The 16,716-nt window shown below is 45.1% G+C and overlaps 1 protein-coding gene across 1 annotated transcript in view; it reads right to left on the bottom strand.

Annotated features, from left to right (window-relative positions):
* Window positions 1-3,118: 3,118 nt before the first annotated feature.
* LOC144772550 (pannexin-1-like) overlaps window positions 3,119-16,716 on the bottom strand; it is a 165,843-nt gene continuing 152,245 nt past the window's right edge. The window contains exon 5 of the mRNA XM_078656971.1: window positions 3,119-6,392. Within this exon, the coding sequence (XP_078513097.1) occupies window positions 6,313-6,392 (80 nt within the window). The 3' untranslated portion in view covers window positions 3,119-6,312. The remainder of the gene's footprint in view (window positions 6,393-16,716) is intronic.

Raw genomic sequence — 16,716 nt, 5'->3', positions numbered from 1 at the left:
GATCTTCCGCTGGATCCTGACCGAGACCAGGAAGACTGTCACCCAGGCACTTGTCACCAGCCGACTGGACTACGGAAACGCCCTCTACGCCGGAACCACAGCCAAGCTACAGAAAAGACTCCAGCGCATCCAGAACGTCTCCGCCCGACTCATCCTGGATGTCCCCCGACGCAGCCACATCTCCAGCCACCTGAGGAACCTGCACTGGCTCCCCGTCGACAAGAGGATCACATTCCGGCTCCTCACCCACGCACACAAGTCTCTCCACGACCTGGGCCCCAAGTACCTCAACGACCGCCTGACCTTCTACACGCCCACCCGCCAGCTACGGTCCACCAGCCTCGCCCTCGCAGCCGTACCACGCATCCGAAGAGCCACCGCCGGAGGAAGATCCTTCTCTTACCTGGCTGCCAAGACTTGGAACTCCCTCCCTATCCACCTTCGGCTGACCCAGGACCATCTCGCCTTCAGGAAACAACTCAAGACCTGGCTGTTTGAGCAGTAGCATACCCCTCCCCCCAAGCGCCTTGAGACCCTCCCGGGTGAGTAGTGCGCTATACAAATGGCATGATTGATTGATTGATTGATAGGGTGATATGTTATATCTTGTGCGTCGTTGCTCTGATAAGTCAGTGCGCTGTGCTCGTCCTTATGCACTGTTATGCTGTGATTGCATGCCATCTGAGTAATGAAATGGCATTTGTAAAGTACGCTCAGACTCCAGAGTGTCCGGGCGCTGAAATGTAAAGTTTCCTGCCGAACAGTACTGATCAGCCTATCAAACTTGTTGAAAGAACCAAGTTTTGTTTTTCCTAAACACAGAAAGCTCAGAAATGGAACAAAGTTTCAGGGGGAGTTTGTTCCAGGCCACAGAGCCAAGGTAAGAAAAGCATTTGCCTCCGGTTCTGGCCCGGCGTTTTTGGGGGGGTACTGGCTAATTGGTTGTGCGTTTACTGTAAATTCCTGGAAGAGGGGCATAAGAACAAAACCTCCTCCTCAGGTACACTGCTCGTCCTCGTGAAGGGCGTTATGAGCCAGGACCAGTGTCTTTAAAAGAATCCGCTTTTTGATAATGAGCCAGCGGAGTGCTTTTAAATGCAGCATCAAGTGACTCTTGGAGCAAGGTTTAGAATTGTTCTGACTGCCGCATTCTGCACCCCTTGAAGTCTACTAAGAAGATATTCAGGAAGACCCAAGTAGAGTGCATTTCCATAATCAACTCTGGACGTAATCAAAGCCTGGATTACCGTTTTCCTGGTTTTCAACAGACAGGAGGGATAAAAAAAATTGAAGAGATTAGCAGCCCAAAACAAAAGCCAACCAGAGCATGCATTTGAGGTTGGAATGACAAGGCACTGTAAATTTGACTGCTAAGTTTTTTATACTGTGCTCTGTTGTGGGTTGGGGTGGTCGCAGAACGCCGACAAGTCCTCCAAATATCTAGTGAGGTAGAGCCAAAAAACAATCTCCACTTTATCTGGATTATATTTTAATTGGTTAATGGACAACCAATTGACGAGATAGAGCCAGAGGCTGAGTTGATTACAATGATGTCTCCTGGTGAAGCGTTGCTAACTCTGCACTTACACAATATAGGACCTTACATGTAACCCAGACTGTGAATAGCTTCTCCATGATCTACTCATGGAAGTTGCAACTGAAGGCAACACGCATGAAGATGCTGGTTGTGGTGCATAAAGGGTATTAAGGTTGACACACACATCAGAGCTGCCTCCTACATGTATATATTGGTTTAGAAAAAGAGAACTTTGGTTATAGAAGAGTCTTTTTAGGGTTTAGAAGAAGTCGAGGACTAAAGCTATGTGGCCAGCGGAGAGAGAGGTGGGCAAATGAAGCACAGAGATGATTATGCAGGGTTTCGACAACAGAGGAGAAGACGCCAAGTAGTTCAGAAAGTGAGATGAATGAGAAATGCAAGATTGACGTTTTCGGTGATTTAGGGGCAAGTGAATTAGAAAGGAGCGAAGGAAACAAAGAATGAATAATCCACACCATTTAGTGATATTATGCAAATACGGAACTGACTTGACAAGATAATTTGAAGAAAAGAAAAAAACTGTCACAATAAACCACACAAGGCATGGACACAGTTTGAGTAAATTCAGTTTATGGAAAAATGTAAACATCATAGTTACCATTTTTTAAGGGCTATGCATCAGATATACATACAATGTACAACAGCCACACTTGTCCATACTACAAATTATTTCCCAACTGCAAAAATGTTCTTAATAACATGAGCTTATTTACACCTATAATTAACAAAGGTCCCATCTGCGAAGTCGGACACAAGAAGTGAATGATCACCACCTACATACAGAGTGTGACTTTCACAAAGTGAACCGGTTCACCATCAGCAGGACAACTTTAGGAAGCAAGAAATGGGGCCATCTGGACCAATGCAGCACAAGATGTGTAGGTTATTAGACTTCAAACAATAAATACTATTAACAATTCCATAAGCGTATAGTAAAAGTACTCTACACAATAATTTGTTTATAGGTCAATTCACTTGCTATTGAAAGCTTTAATTAAGCTATTTAAATGAACAAAATAAGCACATCGCATGGCGAGGAGCTCACCCAGTGCAGGTTTTTCTTTTCCATTTTAATACTTTAAGTCCTGAATTTATTGTTGGTTATAAATGACTACAAGTACCAGAATGCAAAACAATAGCTGAAATAGAGGAGTTACTCACACCTAAAAATGGGAAACTTAAAAGGGTGCAATGTGAGCAACACCTACAATAGGTATGTGGTAGCGGGTACAAGTCTTTATGCGATATGAACAATTCTCTTTATTGCAAAAGACAAGGCTGCTAAGATGCTCTTGTAAAATTCCTCTAATACTTTATGACAGAGGGGAAAGCGGCAGCCATCAGCAGCACCTTTTGCTGCAGATCGTAGAAGAAATGTACAGTAGGTAATGTCTCCATAATACTGAAGAGTGGAGAATTAAATGTTCAATGTCCACCAATTGCCAAGGAACCTTTACAGTGTGTTAATCTTCCCCTGAAAAGTTAACTCACTGCTCTGGCAAACGTTGTTCTTAAAAACCATAGTACTCAATACGTAATAAATACTTCCAGCCTCAAAGGTGCAGCGAAGGGGCACTTTTATTAACGTTTCAAAATATATTTTTTTCTAGTACTTTAACACAAACTGAACAGAAACAAATAATTTACATTACAGTAAACCTAAAAACTGCTGACCATTTTCAGGTGCACTCTCTTTCCCTGACAATAAAAACCAAAGCAATGGAAAGTAAATATTAAAAACTACAGGTTTTTTTGTCAAGAAGTGAAGAACAAAAAAAATTGCGTAAAAGATGATACTTTCATTTTTACAATTTAAAAACGACAGGCATACCAGAACTATATTACCCTTGTTGAATGTAGCTCTGAGTAGACCATTTATACATTCATGTGATTCCTATCTACATTATTTGACAAAAACTTCAAACTGGTTTTTATTCAGGTCATCGTTTAGTAGACCTCAAAACAAGATACTGAACAGAGTGCTTCTTTTTGACTCTAACAATAGTGCAAACTTAGGTGACAAGCCAGGCAATCTGTTGGTTAATGGCCCATTGCCTGCCTCGTCAATATTCCACAGTTTGTTTTTCAAACACGTTCCCCCTCATTTTACCATCTTAAAACGCCTACATAATGGAAGAATAACTGATACACATTACTTATTGGCTCCTAACATTATCATGAGTAAACAATTACACTTTCACCCTACATCTGTCACTGTTTGGCGAATTTGAAATACTCCATTGATTGGATACGGTTCGTATGGCTTCGAGCATATGTTGTTGGCCAACAGTTCTAGTGTGGCCAAACAATACATATCTACACAACATTTATGCTCAACTAGATTTAAACAGTACTGGCAACTATATTTACATACAATATATACACAATGCGCAAAGTTTATAAAGAGGAGAGTCCATGAAGAAGATCCTTGCTGATGAACGCAGAACCGGACAACACAAAGTGTAGAATGGGACTTCAAAATGTAATCCAGGCATATTTCAATCAGAAACTCCTCATATGACTGCAACATTTCTGTGTTCTAAAGTGGGTCGTTCACTCAGCAGTCATCACATTCAAAATATTCAATAAATAAACTGATAAATTAGTTGAATGAGAACATTATATGAAACTGCACATTTTCACATTGTATCTTCCTACAGCTTGTGTTGCTGCTTCCCAGTGGCAAATAAAAACTGGTGCTATCTGTTCCGCCCAGAAAATTGCAGTTCCACCCACAACACAATGATGGGTGACCATTTTAAGAAATAAGTTCCACCATGCAATGCTTTAAATACAACATTCTGCTTGCTTTTTTGTACCGTTGCTTTTTTAAATAACACAAACTCCAAAACATCCAACTGGTTTTAAAACATCAACAGGTTCTGCACTCACATTCTATTTATGCAGATCAAGCATTGGAGTACTATTTTAAAGGGAGAGTGCATATGCCAAAATTAAGCTGATAGAAGTTGAACGGAGAGACGAAATCTATGCAATAGTTTAGCTGTGAGCTACTTTAAGAGTACCTAGATTCCTCTTCGGTATGAGAAAACTGAGATTTGCAGAAGTAAGCTCCACATCCGTTGTCACAGGATTTGCACTAGTGGAATTTAATGTTTATATATTGAAGTTATAAAAACAAAAAACATGCCAATATGGTGTATTTTCCTCATTTGTAAATGTAGGAGCACTAGCTGAGAAGTCGGCAGTGCTTAATTTGAGCCAGTAGTTTCCGGTGCTCAGCACCAGCACTTAATCATCAACACTGGCGCTTTTGATGAACACCAGTTAAGCACCCATTAATGTATAGGAAAATTAAGTGATTTGCCCAGAATCACTGGATGTTGACCAGACGCTGAGACTCGAACCTGGTTCCTCAGCTCCTAAGTCAGCAGGTCTGACCATTATACCACACCCTCTCCCCACTTTCATGGTTAGTAGTTGGTTCTGTTTTAGGCGATGGTAACAGGAGTAATGGGCTTGTGCAAGCTGCCTTCTAATGAGAGCCCCAGCACTCATTATTATTATTATTATTTTTTTTTTACAAATTAACCACCTGATAGGGGGGTTCTGATGGGCGCCATCCCATGTAATCCAGGAAAAAACGACCAACCATTTTTGAGAATTAACTCAATAACGGAGGATTCTACTACTTTTTGCATGTCCACCTCTAGTGCATATTGATTCCTTTTTGGCAGTGTCAGAAAACTGGAAGGTTAAATACATTTCTATAAATATATGCAGTTAAATTTGCATGCACAAAAAGTTGCTGTACTGCTACTGACACCTACGGATATAAAAATAGTATTTGGCAATACAAAGTTTGTTGCACATCTGTACCCGATGCAGAAATATTTCAAGTACTGTACCAGAAATTATGTGCACATCCATTCAAAGTAAATAAAGAGTGGTAGTACTAAGCCCCGCTCATCACTGCAGCTTACACCTTCCAGTGCTACTGGCAATGGTGCCAACAAGGACTACAGCTGAAGTATGCCACATGATTTCCTACTTGTATCAAGAGTCGATATACCAAGGATACGTCCTTAATCCCCCCCCCCTCACACCACCCCCCATGATCGCAAGCTTACGCTGGCTAGGAGACAATCTCACATGTTCCCTTGTTCTGCATCTCTCCCTCATGAAATTATGGTCTCAGGTGTAGCGAGGTCACCCAACCTACCAAAGAGACGTCTCACCACTCGAAAAACATTTTAGCTACATTTACTGTAGACTGCATGTTTTCAACCTACATTACACTAAAAGTAGATAGCAACATGGTTTTCTGTTTCAAACATTACCATTCAAAATAGCCTGAAGAAACAAGCTGCCCCAGAATACTGCCTATCAGAGAGAACTGTACCTAGACCTAAAAGGTCACTCTTACAGCAAAGATGGAACAGATGTGAAGTCACTGGAGATGCACTGCTGATAAAATGTTATTTTAACAAGCAGGAAAATAAAATATACAACAATGCATATTTTAAAAGGCCTGTCCTAAAAAACAAAACTCCAATTTTTAAGAATCTTTTGTAGCCTTCAGCGAAGGATACTATGTGAATTAAGACCGTGTGCAGCGTTTTGACTTGTAGGCAGACTAGGTTCCTATGACAAGAGTGGTCCTATCCACCGACAGTAATACTCAAGCTGTCCATTAATAAGGACGTTGAATCAAATACTTTCAGCAGGTCAACAGCAGTGCATAGGGTCCATCCTATGGCGCCCAGTAAAGTTCAAGCCTAATGAAGGAGAGGTCAACAAGAAGAATCTACGAGCCTCTGGCGAACCGTTTTATCTTCTTTGGAAGTCTGCACATCGTTGGCTTTGGACACATCTGCAAAGGCAAAGAAAGGCAAAGTTAATTCAGTTTGCGAAATAAAGATAAAAAAACAGCTTGTTATAATGACTTATTTCCATGCTTTTAGGTGAGGAATTTGAGGAGTACCGTAGGATTTCCATCTGATGGACGATTTAAGAAACCTGCCTGCCATTTTAGTTCAAAGGTAATCTAACCTTTACATTACTTTTTCTTATTCTCCTATTTATAGAGAGGGGGGACACAAGGAGCTGATTATTAGGCCAAGTGACCCTTGCTCCCGAGAAGCAACTAGTACACAAAGGGAGTCACTGTTCCTTGTAGAGGAAGAAACTATTGTCATGTGCTACTCTATCTGTGGGGGCAGTGTGTGTCTCATCATAATGCCCTCACACACCCCAAAGGATGTCATGCTTCATCATTTCGGCTTTGCTCCTCGTCGGAACATTTGCTCAGCTGCAGAGAAACAGTCGATGTTGGTAAATGATCAAAAGTAAGTACATAAAATTACAAAACGTCACTATTTCCTCATACATTGCTTGCAGGTGAGTAGACAGTACCCCTCTCCCCATTGCCATTTTCTTTAAGCATTATTAACAAATCTCATGATGTTTCCACATCCAACCCCGGCTGTCCCTCCCCAAAATGATTCGTCAGTAGCCCCTATATGCCACCCACTGGCTCCAGACCTTTTTCCATTTCCATGGGAATCCCGGACTCTGATACACCACCTTTTCGGCTGCACTGCCGGACTGGTACAATATTCCCCCAGTACTGTTGGATTCTGGGACAGGCCTATACAATGTGGAAAAATGAGCTCACTTCCTAAAACCCCTGGCCCACTGGTCTGAGTTGCTATATCCCAGCCTATGCAGGAGTACTCTAGAGGAGTAGGATCTGTGAAGGATACAAAGCTGTACAAGGTGAAAAGGCGCCCAAATAGCTACCTCTCTGGGACTCTGATTCGCCTACACCCAATCATCATCTTCCAACATTCCCGCATTAGCTTCCCATACCTCCCACAGAGTCCCTAAGGGGTCTAGTGTTGTTCATAATCTTCCTATAAGTTAAGGAGGTTGCTTTATCCGTTGTTGGGTCTAACAATAGCCTATTTTCCAGGGGAGTATGTTCCAGCAGCTGTACCCCTCAAGGATGTGACTGCAAACCGCTCGACTCCGCTGCAGATAACAAAACTTTTCTTCTTCAGTCATCTGGTATTCTGCCTTCAGGTCATCAAAAGAAATTATTGCTGGACCCTCCAGACCTTCCCAAGGTGATCTATACCCAGGAGTCCCCATTTATGGAATCCTGCAGACTCCCCACTTCCTTTCGTAGGTCGCTATCCCACAGCAGGGTTCTCTCCGTTAGTTTTCCTTCTCATCCAAGAAATTTTGTGGCCTCCCTCCATGCACAAACTCTTGCTTATGTGTGTGTAATGGTAACTGCTGTTCCAGCCTTTTTCACTATAGCACCACAGAATATCCTCGGTGTCCCATCGAGAAATGGTCCACTCTATAGGCCGGTTCCTCCCTAGCTGCAAATACCCAATCATTAATTGTATTCAGCTGAGCAGCCCAGTAGTATTTTCTCAGGTCAGGGATTGCAGGCCCCCTTCGAATACTCCTTGCTGAAATTTACTTAGTGCATTCTCCATTTCAAAGTAGCTTTTCTCAATTCACTTTCCACTTTGAAGAAGAAATCAAGTGGTGTTCTGCGGTACATATAGCTTGTGTGACAATGTCATTGTTTTGAGTAAGACAGCCCTATGCATCAAAGACACCAGCAGCTTTCTCCAGTGCGTCGGGTCCCTTCGCAACCTTTCCAGCTGTTGGAGTAAAGTTATCGGGTAGGAATTAACTGCTGTTCCTCAAGATATGTATACCAAGGTATTCAAACATCTCTTTTGTTAACAGAGGGAGTCTACCAGCCGGCAGAGATGAGGCAATCCCAGACAGAAGAAACGTACTCCAATTCAATTTGGTACCCTGAATAGCTGCCAAATAAATGGACTATATGAAGTAGTCGGTTGAAATTGAAGTGGGGGCATGTAGCATATACCAGTAGGTCACTGGCATACAGAGATATGCGCTCCCCCCAGTCACCTTCACCCATGATACCCAACACCAGCAGGTATTGACAGACCCAGGCAGCCAAGGACTCGAGCTCTAGAGCGAAAAGTATAGGAGACAACAGACACCCTTGTCTCATACCCTTGTTTATAGTAAAATAGTGGGATATCATACCATTCACCCGCTCCCATATCAATAGTTTTGTATAAAGGAGCTTTACCCATATGCAAAAACATGGGCCAAAGCCCAAACTTGCCATTCATGCATCGAGTGATAGTAATTCGGCCTCCTCCTCCTGTCTATTTCAGGTCATGTGTATAATTCCATATAGGCGTCTCAGATTCAATCTGGTGCTTCTATGGGGCATAAAACCGGACTATCTGGATGTACCATGGATGTTATTACTCTACGAACCCTGGTTGCAAGAGCTTTTGCCATTACTTTGTCCTCAAAGTTCAGTAGCGAGACTGGCCGATAAAAGCTGCAGTCCTCAGGGGTCTTACCTTTTTTGGGAATGACCACTATTGTGGCTAGCTGTTGGTCCTGAGGGAGGCAGCCTGGAACATGTTAAGCATGTTTTGTGCCACCATGTCTGCCATGCTCTTATATCATTCTGTCAGGAGGCTGTTAGACCCCGCAGCCTTACCAGATTGTAACTATCAGATTGCTCCTTCTACATCTTCAATTGTTAAATCTTGCTCCAACTCATTCCTATCGTCATTCAATAAAGTCGAAAGGAGGACACCCCCAAGAGTTTGGTGCAGTACCTCCCTGCTCTAGTAGAGGTAGCTGTAATTAGTGATTCATAGTAGTCAGCATACACTTCTGCGATTCCTTTACCAGTCATATGTACAGTCCTGTTCGATGCATGAGTTTTCAAGAGCCAGTTTCTTTCCCTATCTCTTTTCTCTACCAGGGTACCATTTTGTTGACCTTGTCACTAACATCATAGTGTTGCCTCTGCCCGAGCTGTATTATAGGGTTTATCTTGCTAGTTGATACCATTTGTAGTTGTCTCTTCACAAAACCCTACAGTGATGGATGAAGGGTTGTTGGAGTGATAATACAATGGAAGGATACAGCTGTGTGGTAAGCCGCCAATTGAAAAACCTTTCTACATATGAGACTGGTCACATGCATATTCATGACAGAAGACACTCACCTAGCTGGTATATCTTAACCGTTTTTCCAAGTATGCATTCTTTGAAAAAATCCTTTGTTGCATATGTTTCCTACAGGTTACAGTCAGTCAATCCTTCACACTCCGACGTCCCCATGGATCTCTGGATGGTTTTGTATATGTCATGAATGTTTTGTTGTCTTTTGAGTTGAGTGCTTTTTGAGCAACAGCTCTCATACAGGTCCTGAAAAAAGTCACAACACCTTTTTGTGTCATGGGCTGAAACATATCGACCTTGTGATACTAAAGCAGGTTGAATCTCTCCCGCAGTGCTATGTTGTTTTTTAGATCAAACCTAGCCAGCACATGCGCTGTCTCTTGACCTGCTGTATTCAGGCTATGGGCTTACAGTCAGCCTCCAGCGTCTGATCGGCTTTTTTCAGTGTCCTTAAAAAAACATTGCTTCTTATTGGATAATGGTACTTGCTTGTCCCACCTTATTTTGTCAATTGTTGACTCCCATGGATCAACCCTAGGACTTTGTCCTCTCCCATCTCTGCTATTGTATGTCCTGTCTTTGGAACTTTTTTTTATTTTACATTCACACCAAGCACTTCCAGCTCGGCACTCCCTGATGCCATGCTATATCTTTAAGTATGGCGGTATGGCGGCAGCGCATTTCTTGTGTGCTGCATGTTGGAAGACTGTGGTTCTTTGATTCCCAACTGGTTTTGTGTAGTAGTTGGTAATTTACGTATGCAGCTAGGCCCTCGTTCAGTCTGCTCCATTTGCTTACTGATTATCAATCTCCAGGAAGCTCGAGTCACAGCATGTCTAACGTGGCCCCCAAGTTTGAACCCCTTCCATGCTGATGACGGCCCCCAGCCGTCACGGCACACAGTGCTCGTGTGCTGATGACGACTGGGGGCCGTCATGACCACGCCCGCGATCGGAATGTCCAGCACAGGAGCGGAATTCCGGCCGCGGACAAGGGGTTAAAACACCCAGTCAGTGACTGAAAAGCTCAGCTCCCATCCAACATGTGATGTTTAGTGTGCACTGGAGACAGGAGCGGGACCACCAGCGTACGTGGGGATGAGCTGGGCTTACTCAGCCCCTTAGCTGAACTGCTCTCTAATGATACCCAAATGTTGATGCACCCGGCCCTTGCGTTTCTGCCATCACCCGGTTTCACAGCTTCCCTGTCGCTGGCAGAATAACCGCATCCAACACCGCTTCCCAAGCTAAAAACAAGCATTTGCAACGGAATAGGTCTCGCATTATTAAAGTTTGAGCTATTGGTGTTGCATTATATAGCAATGCCAATAGCTCAAACTTACAGTAATGTGAGACCTATGAGTGCTGGATGGAGGCAGGAGGGAACAGCTGAGAGGGTGCTGAAAGGATCTAGGAGGGGAGCATCTGAGTGACTTTTTCTAGGAGGCATGTGAGAGATTCTGAGTGACTGCAGATTGTGTATGGGGTAGTTGCTGCGTGAGGAGTGGAAGGAGAGTGGCAGACGATGCTGCTTGGTGTTATGGGAGAGGCTGGAGGTAGGTGAGCACTGGGAGGGACTGTGGGTAGCTGCTCTGAGTCAGAGCTGGAAAGAGACTGCGGACTAGCTAATGAGTGATTCTTGAGGAGCCTGTCGAGTAACTTGCCAAGAATTCTGGAAGACCGTTGTGGTTTAGATGCTGCAGAGTCGAAGATGGAAGGATGCTGCAGGGTAGGCATGGAGACAGTACTTGAAGGAGGCTGGAGTGGGCACTCGAATTCTTGAATTGCTGATACAATTCGATACAATATGAAACACTTCATAACTGACTGAACTAGATCTCTTTTTGATACTATTGATTTGAATACAGCTCTTATGTCCTATTGTTCTATGTCAGTATCAATACCCTACAACAGGGCATACAGTAGTAATACGGACCTTCTGGTCATGAAACCACGCGAGGCAGGAGAGAGCACAGCGCGAGGCAGAAGGGAGCACAGCGCGAGGGAGAAGGGAGCACGGACATGAGGGCATCAAGAAGAGCAGGAAGTAGCACATCCCGAGACTGGATGGAGCACTGCCCGAGAAAAAGACGGGAGAAGAGTCTTGAACAGGAGGGCTGCAGCCTGGGCAGTTGAATTAGTATTAACAGCAGATAGAGGGACCACTGCCTGGACTGCAGCACGTGCCAAGGCAAGAATGAACGCTGCTCAGGATGGGCTGAGGAGAAAGCATAGATCAGGACGGACTAGAGCAGTTCCAGACTGCAGGGAGACCGGAGGAGGGCTTCACTCTGAGGGAGAGGAGTCCAGCATAGGAATCAGTACAGCAGAGACAAAATAGACAGACAGAACCGACCTCAGGGTGCGATACACGAGGGAGCCAGTCACCAGAGGGAAGGAGTGTACCCCACTGTAGGCTTCAGCGCACAGCCGTGGCCCAGAGGGAGCACATGGCCGGGGAAGGAGGAACAGCTGCCATTGCCAGTCCCGCTGAGAGCACAACCGGGGGCAGGAGAGCGCACAACCACAATAGAGGGTACACAAGGCAGCACAGTAACACAAGGAGGGTACAAAGTTCCCCGAGTGAGGTGAGAGTGTGAATGTAGCGTAGAGAAGAAAAAGGAAAAAACGGCAGGGAATTTCCCTTTTTGGAACTAAAACCCTAACACACCTAGCAAGCTAGGTGTCATGCTTCATCATATGGGTTCTGCTCCTCGTCAGACTGACGCTGCAATGTCTGACGGGCACCGGCGAAGGGGCTCTTTATCGGAGATCTTCTGTTCCAGCCATATGGTGCATGCGTGTGAGAGGGCAAGTGAATGTGTAGTCGTGAAGTGAGAGTGATTTAAAAAAGGTTAGGCAATCCACAGGGAACTTTAATAGTGTGGTTGACTCCCTTGGTTAAAAGGTGGGAGGGGAGATAGGTGCTGTGATAAAGTTCACAGTGAGATATCTACAACCCTCTGGTCAGGTCAACATATTTCTTGCATTCATTGCAATTCTTCAGGACCTAAGTGCTCAGTACTACACAGTGAATGTTTAAAATACAACCTTATGTCTTGAGGTCAGTAGAAAAGCAGGCCGAATGGTCCTGCCCTTAGACGAGCGACCTAGAAAGGAAAGAAGAGCACACAGCAGTGAAGGGCAATTCGTGTAGTGCTCCATTACTATCTAGGTACTTTGTTCCCTATGCTATACAGACACACTAGTGACACACAAAAGAAATTGAAAATTAGGCTCTTCAAATGAGGATTGGGTGACGCTCACTCAAATGAAAAAAGACTGGTTAAGGATCACTGTCCATGGAGGGATGATGACCGAATATTTGAGAGCTAACATTGCTCCCCAGGGACTAATTGTTAACATCATCCCGAGACTCTTCCTCGAGGATGGCCAATTCAAGCTAGATTGGTGCCAAGTCTCGTGGAAGTGCACCAAGGATCTCCTCTTTCTGATCTTCCAAACGGCCAAGAGGTTGGCAGACGCTCTATTAGTAAAAATCACAGCAATAGAGGCAGCCATCAGAGGGACACTAACTAAAACTCCCTTCACAACCAAATTGGCAGAGTTCAACCACGAAATAGCTGAGAATAAAGAGTTCCTCCTCAAACAGAAAATGACGAAGTTACAGAAGGATGTGACGAGATTCAATAAAGAAAAAGTCTATTCTTACTTGAAAGACGGATATACTACCTCAAACAATGGTTACTCTTCCGATGAGAGCTCAGACACTGGTAGCCGGAGGGGATCCTCTAGCAGTGACTCGAGTGGCAACTACTCTAACAACAACAATCGCAACCAACGTCACCCTAATCCTAATCAAGGGTATACCAATGGACCAATGTTCCATGGGCCACCACAGATGATGCCACCTTGGCAATACCCCTTCTACCCACAGGGACCGCCACAGTTTTACCCATTGAACCCCCCTTTTTTAGACAGAGGCTGGGGCAGAGGAAGAGGGCGCAAGCGAGGAGGTCAAAAAGGTGTGCAGTGGCAAGATCAGACACCAACGCCAACCTCAGTAGAAACGAGGAGTACAACCAGAGGATGGAGAGTCTAATTGTCAATCTCTCTGATAGGATAATCATTCCGATTGAGACTAAAATTCTTGAAAAAGGCTTAGGCTTTGTCCCCACACCTACTCCCGACAGCTTTGCTGAAATGTGTGAGATTAAACAAATGTTTAGAAAGGTACGGTTGCGTGCCTTCTTTCAAGGCAGGCCTAGCAGTGAGAGCACTGACACTGGGTTACGAAAACCATCTACGTTCACACCAACAGATAACATGGTTCCACCTGAGGTACTAGCCTTTGAGGGGGCAGTCCTTAAGGGCCTGGCCAACAAACCTGCCACCACCAGCTACAACAACCTGAGCACAGCTGAAAGACAGGCTGTCCAATCTCTGGCCAATTACACTACCATTGTAATTAAACAAGCGGACAAAGGTGGCGCAACTGTCATCCAGAACACTTGTGACTATGACAGAGTGCAGACGCCAATTAGCCAATACCGACCACTACAGACCCCTGACTATAGACCCTACCAAACGGCTTACAACTATCACTAGCTTGATCATGGAGGGCGAGACCAATGAGTGGATTACCAAGAATGAAGCAGCTTTTTTTAACAACCACTGAGCCTATAACACCATACTTCTACACCCTCCCGAAAATTCACAAGGGAGTGACACCGGTTCCTGGGAGGCCCATTGTCTCAGGTATCGGCTCGCTACTTGAACCGCTCTCCAAGTTTTGCGATTCCTTCCTACAACCTGTGTTTAGGAAAATACCCTCGTTTTTACAAGACACTAGGGATGTGCTCCGTCTTATAGAAAACATTGAAGGGAGGGAGGGAGTTGACCTACTCCTAACACTGGACGTTGAAGCACTATATACGAACATCCCTCAGCAGGCCACTCTTGAAGCTGTTGAGTCTACCCTCCTTCATGAAGAGTGGTCTTCATCAACACCAGTCTCTTTCCTAATAGTCTGCGCTACTATAGCCTTAACTGAAAATTTCTTTCAATACGGGAACCAGCTCTACCACCAAATACGGGGGACCTCTATGGGTTTGACCTTTGCCCCCAGTCTGGCCTGTATCTACATGGCTACCTTTGAAGAAAACATAATAAGGGCTGCACACAACCCCTTACATGGCAACATAACACTTTGGCGCAGGTACATAGACGATATCCTCGTACTATGGAGAGGAGACCGCGTGACCTGCGAGGCGTCCTGTACATGGATCACTCTACAGAACCCATTCCTTAAATTTACAGGCACCATCTCTGAGACAGCCATCCCCTTTCTAGACCTCAGAATCGGTCTGAACCCAGAGGGGTTGAGCACTACTCTTTACCGCAAAGACACCGATAGGAATAGCCTGCTACTATATGAGAGCTACCATCCCAGAGCCCTGAGGGACAATCTCCCCTTTGGGCAGTTCCTCAGGGTCCGGAGGAACTGTACCACCAAAGCGGACTTCAAAAAGGAGGCTAGCCTCCTCCAACACAAATTACAGGACAGGGGATACCCGACAAGGCTCATCCACAACTCTTGAAAACGAGCCCTGAATAACCCCAGGGAAGCACTGTTGGAAACACACCCTAAAGAATCCGAAGAACTGATCACTTGCGTGACCTGTTTTACAAAAAATTCAAACTTCATTAAGAAGACAATAAATAAACATTGGAACATCATCAATTCAGGCGGCCTGGATATTCCGCGTTCTCGGTTTGCGTTCAAACGCATGTCTAATCTTAAGGACGCACTGATCCACACAAGGCCTAACAAACAGAATGTCAGTACCCAGAGTACTCTGTGGGGCCTTCCACCAGTAGTGGGTCATTTCCCATGTGGGGATGCTCTGTATGCCCACAAACAAATCAATACAAAGAAATCAGGCTCTCAGACACATTCACCTGGCATCTTAAAAGGCACACTAACTGTAATAGCGCCAGATGCATCTACATGCTCACTTGCCCCTGTGATAAACATTATATTGGGATGACAAGGAGACAAGTGAAGCTCAGAATTACAGAGCACAAAAGTAATATTAGATGCCTGAAGACGCACACAAGACTTTACGACCATTACACACCAGGGACATTCAGCAGATAGTGTGCAGATAGTGTCCGTTGGCTGGTACTGGAATCTCACCCGACCATTTGCCCCCAGTCACTGTTCTGGATTGAACAGAGATGGGTGCATCGGTTGAGACTAGACACGGTGGGTCTAAATGATTCTGTCCCATGGTCCTCCCTAACACGATAGACCTGTATAGGGGGTTGTTCCTGATTTAGTCACCCTTGAGCCCGTATTTAATGACTGCTCTGACACGTGTTCACATATAGTGCTTCGCTCAAGTTGAGTATCGTTGCCTTGCATTACCCTGAACCAAACAACCCCGTTTTGCACCCTGGCATGCCAGTGTCATTACCTGGCCACTGAGCGACCACCCATACACTACCGTGACCACTATCTAGTCACCCCTGCAATGTGATCCACTACCACTCTCTACCACGACATCACGGGATCACATTTGACAAGCGGTGGTGGCTACAAGAGCGACGATGAAAGCCCGAGCTCCACACCAGTCGCTCCTGGTCCTGACCAGACTTTGCGTGGGGGTAGGTGCGGACGGCAGAGACCGCACGCCGCTTGGGTGAGTAATCTGCAATGTCCTTGTTGCATGCCAAGTCCGGGATCACTAAGGTGATGCTCATGGCATTATGCGCCCCACCTTGTGTGCAGGTCCTAGCTACCTGCCCCTCATTGGTTGCAGTGGCCGTTTTGCACTCACGGATTATAGTGGGCACATCGATCCTACCCCGGGTGTCTTTCCGGCTAGATTTCGGGACCGGGTCCTCTCCTGCTTCCCTCCCTCCACCAATTAACATATGTGGAGACGTGAGGAGGGGGTTGGATCCGGCTACCATGAACAGAGCCTTGAGATCCTTTCCGGAGTGGTTGTCGCCGCCTCTTCTGCTTCGGTGAGGCTCCCGTGCCAGTAGACATACCTTTATGAGTAGGTACAGGGTAAAACACGAGAGCGACGGCTCAGCCCTGAGCAATGCCTGATGGACCCTGTGATAATGTTCTTACAGCCGGCCTTATGTCCCTTCTAAGGTTTCCTTCTCTCCTTACGTCTTCTCT

The sequence above is a fragment of the Lissotriton helveticus genome, chromosome 8, assembly GCF_964261635.1.
Source record: "Lissotriton helveticus chromosome 8, aLisHel1.1, whole genome shotgun sequence".
Taxonomy (NCBI): domain Eukaryota; kingdom Metazoa; phylum Chordata; class Amphibia; order Caudata; family Salamandridae; genus Lissotriton; species Lissotriton helveticus.
This window is presented reverse-complemented; position numbering and strand designations above follow the sequence as displayed.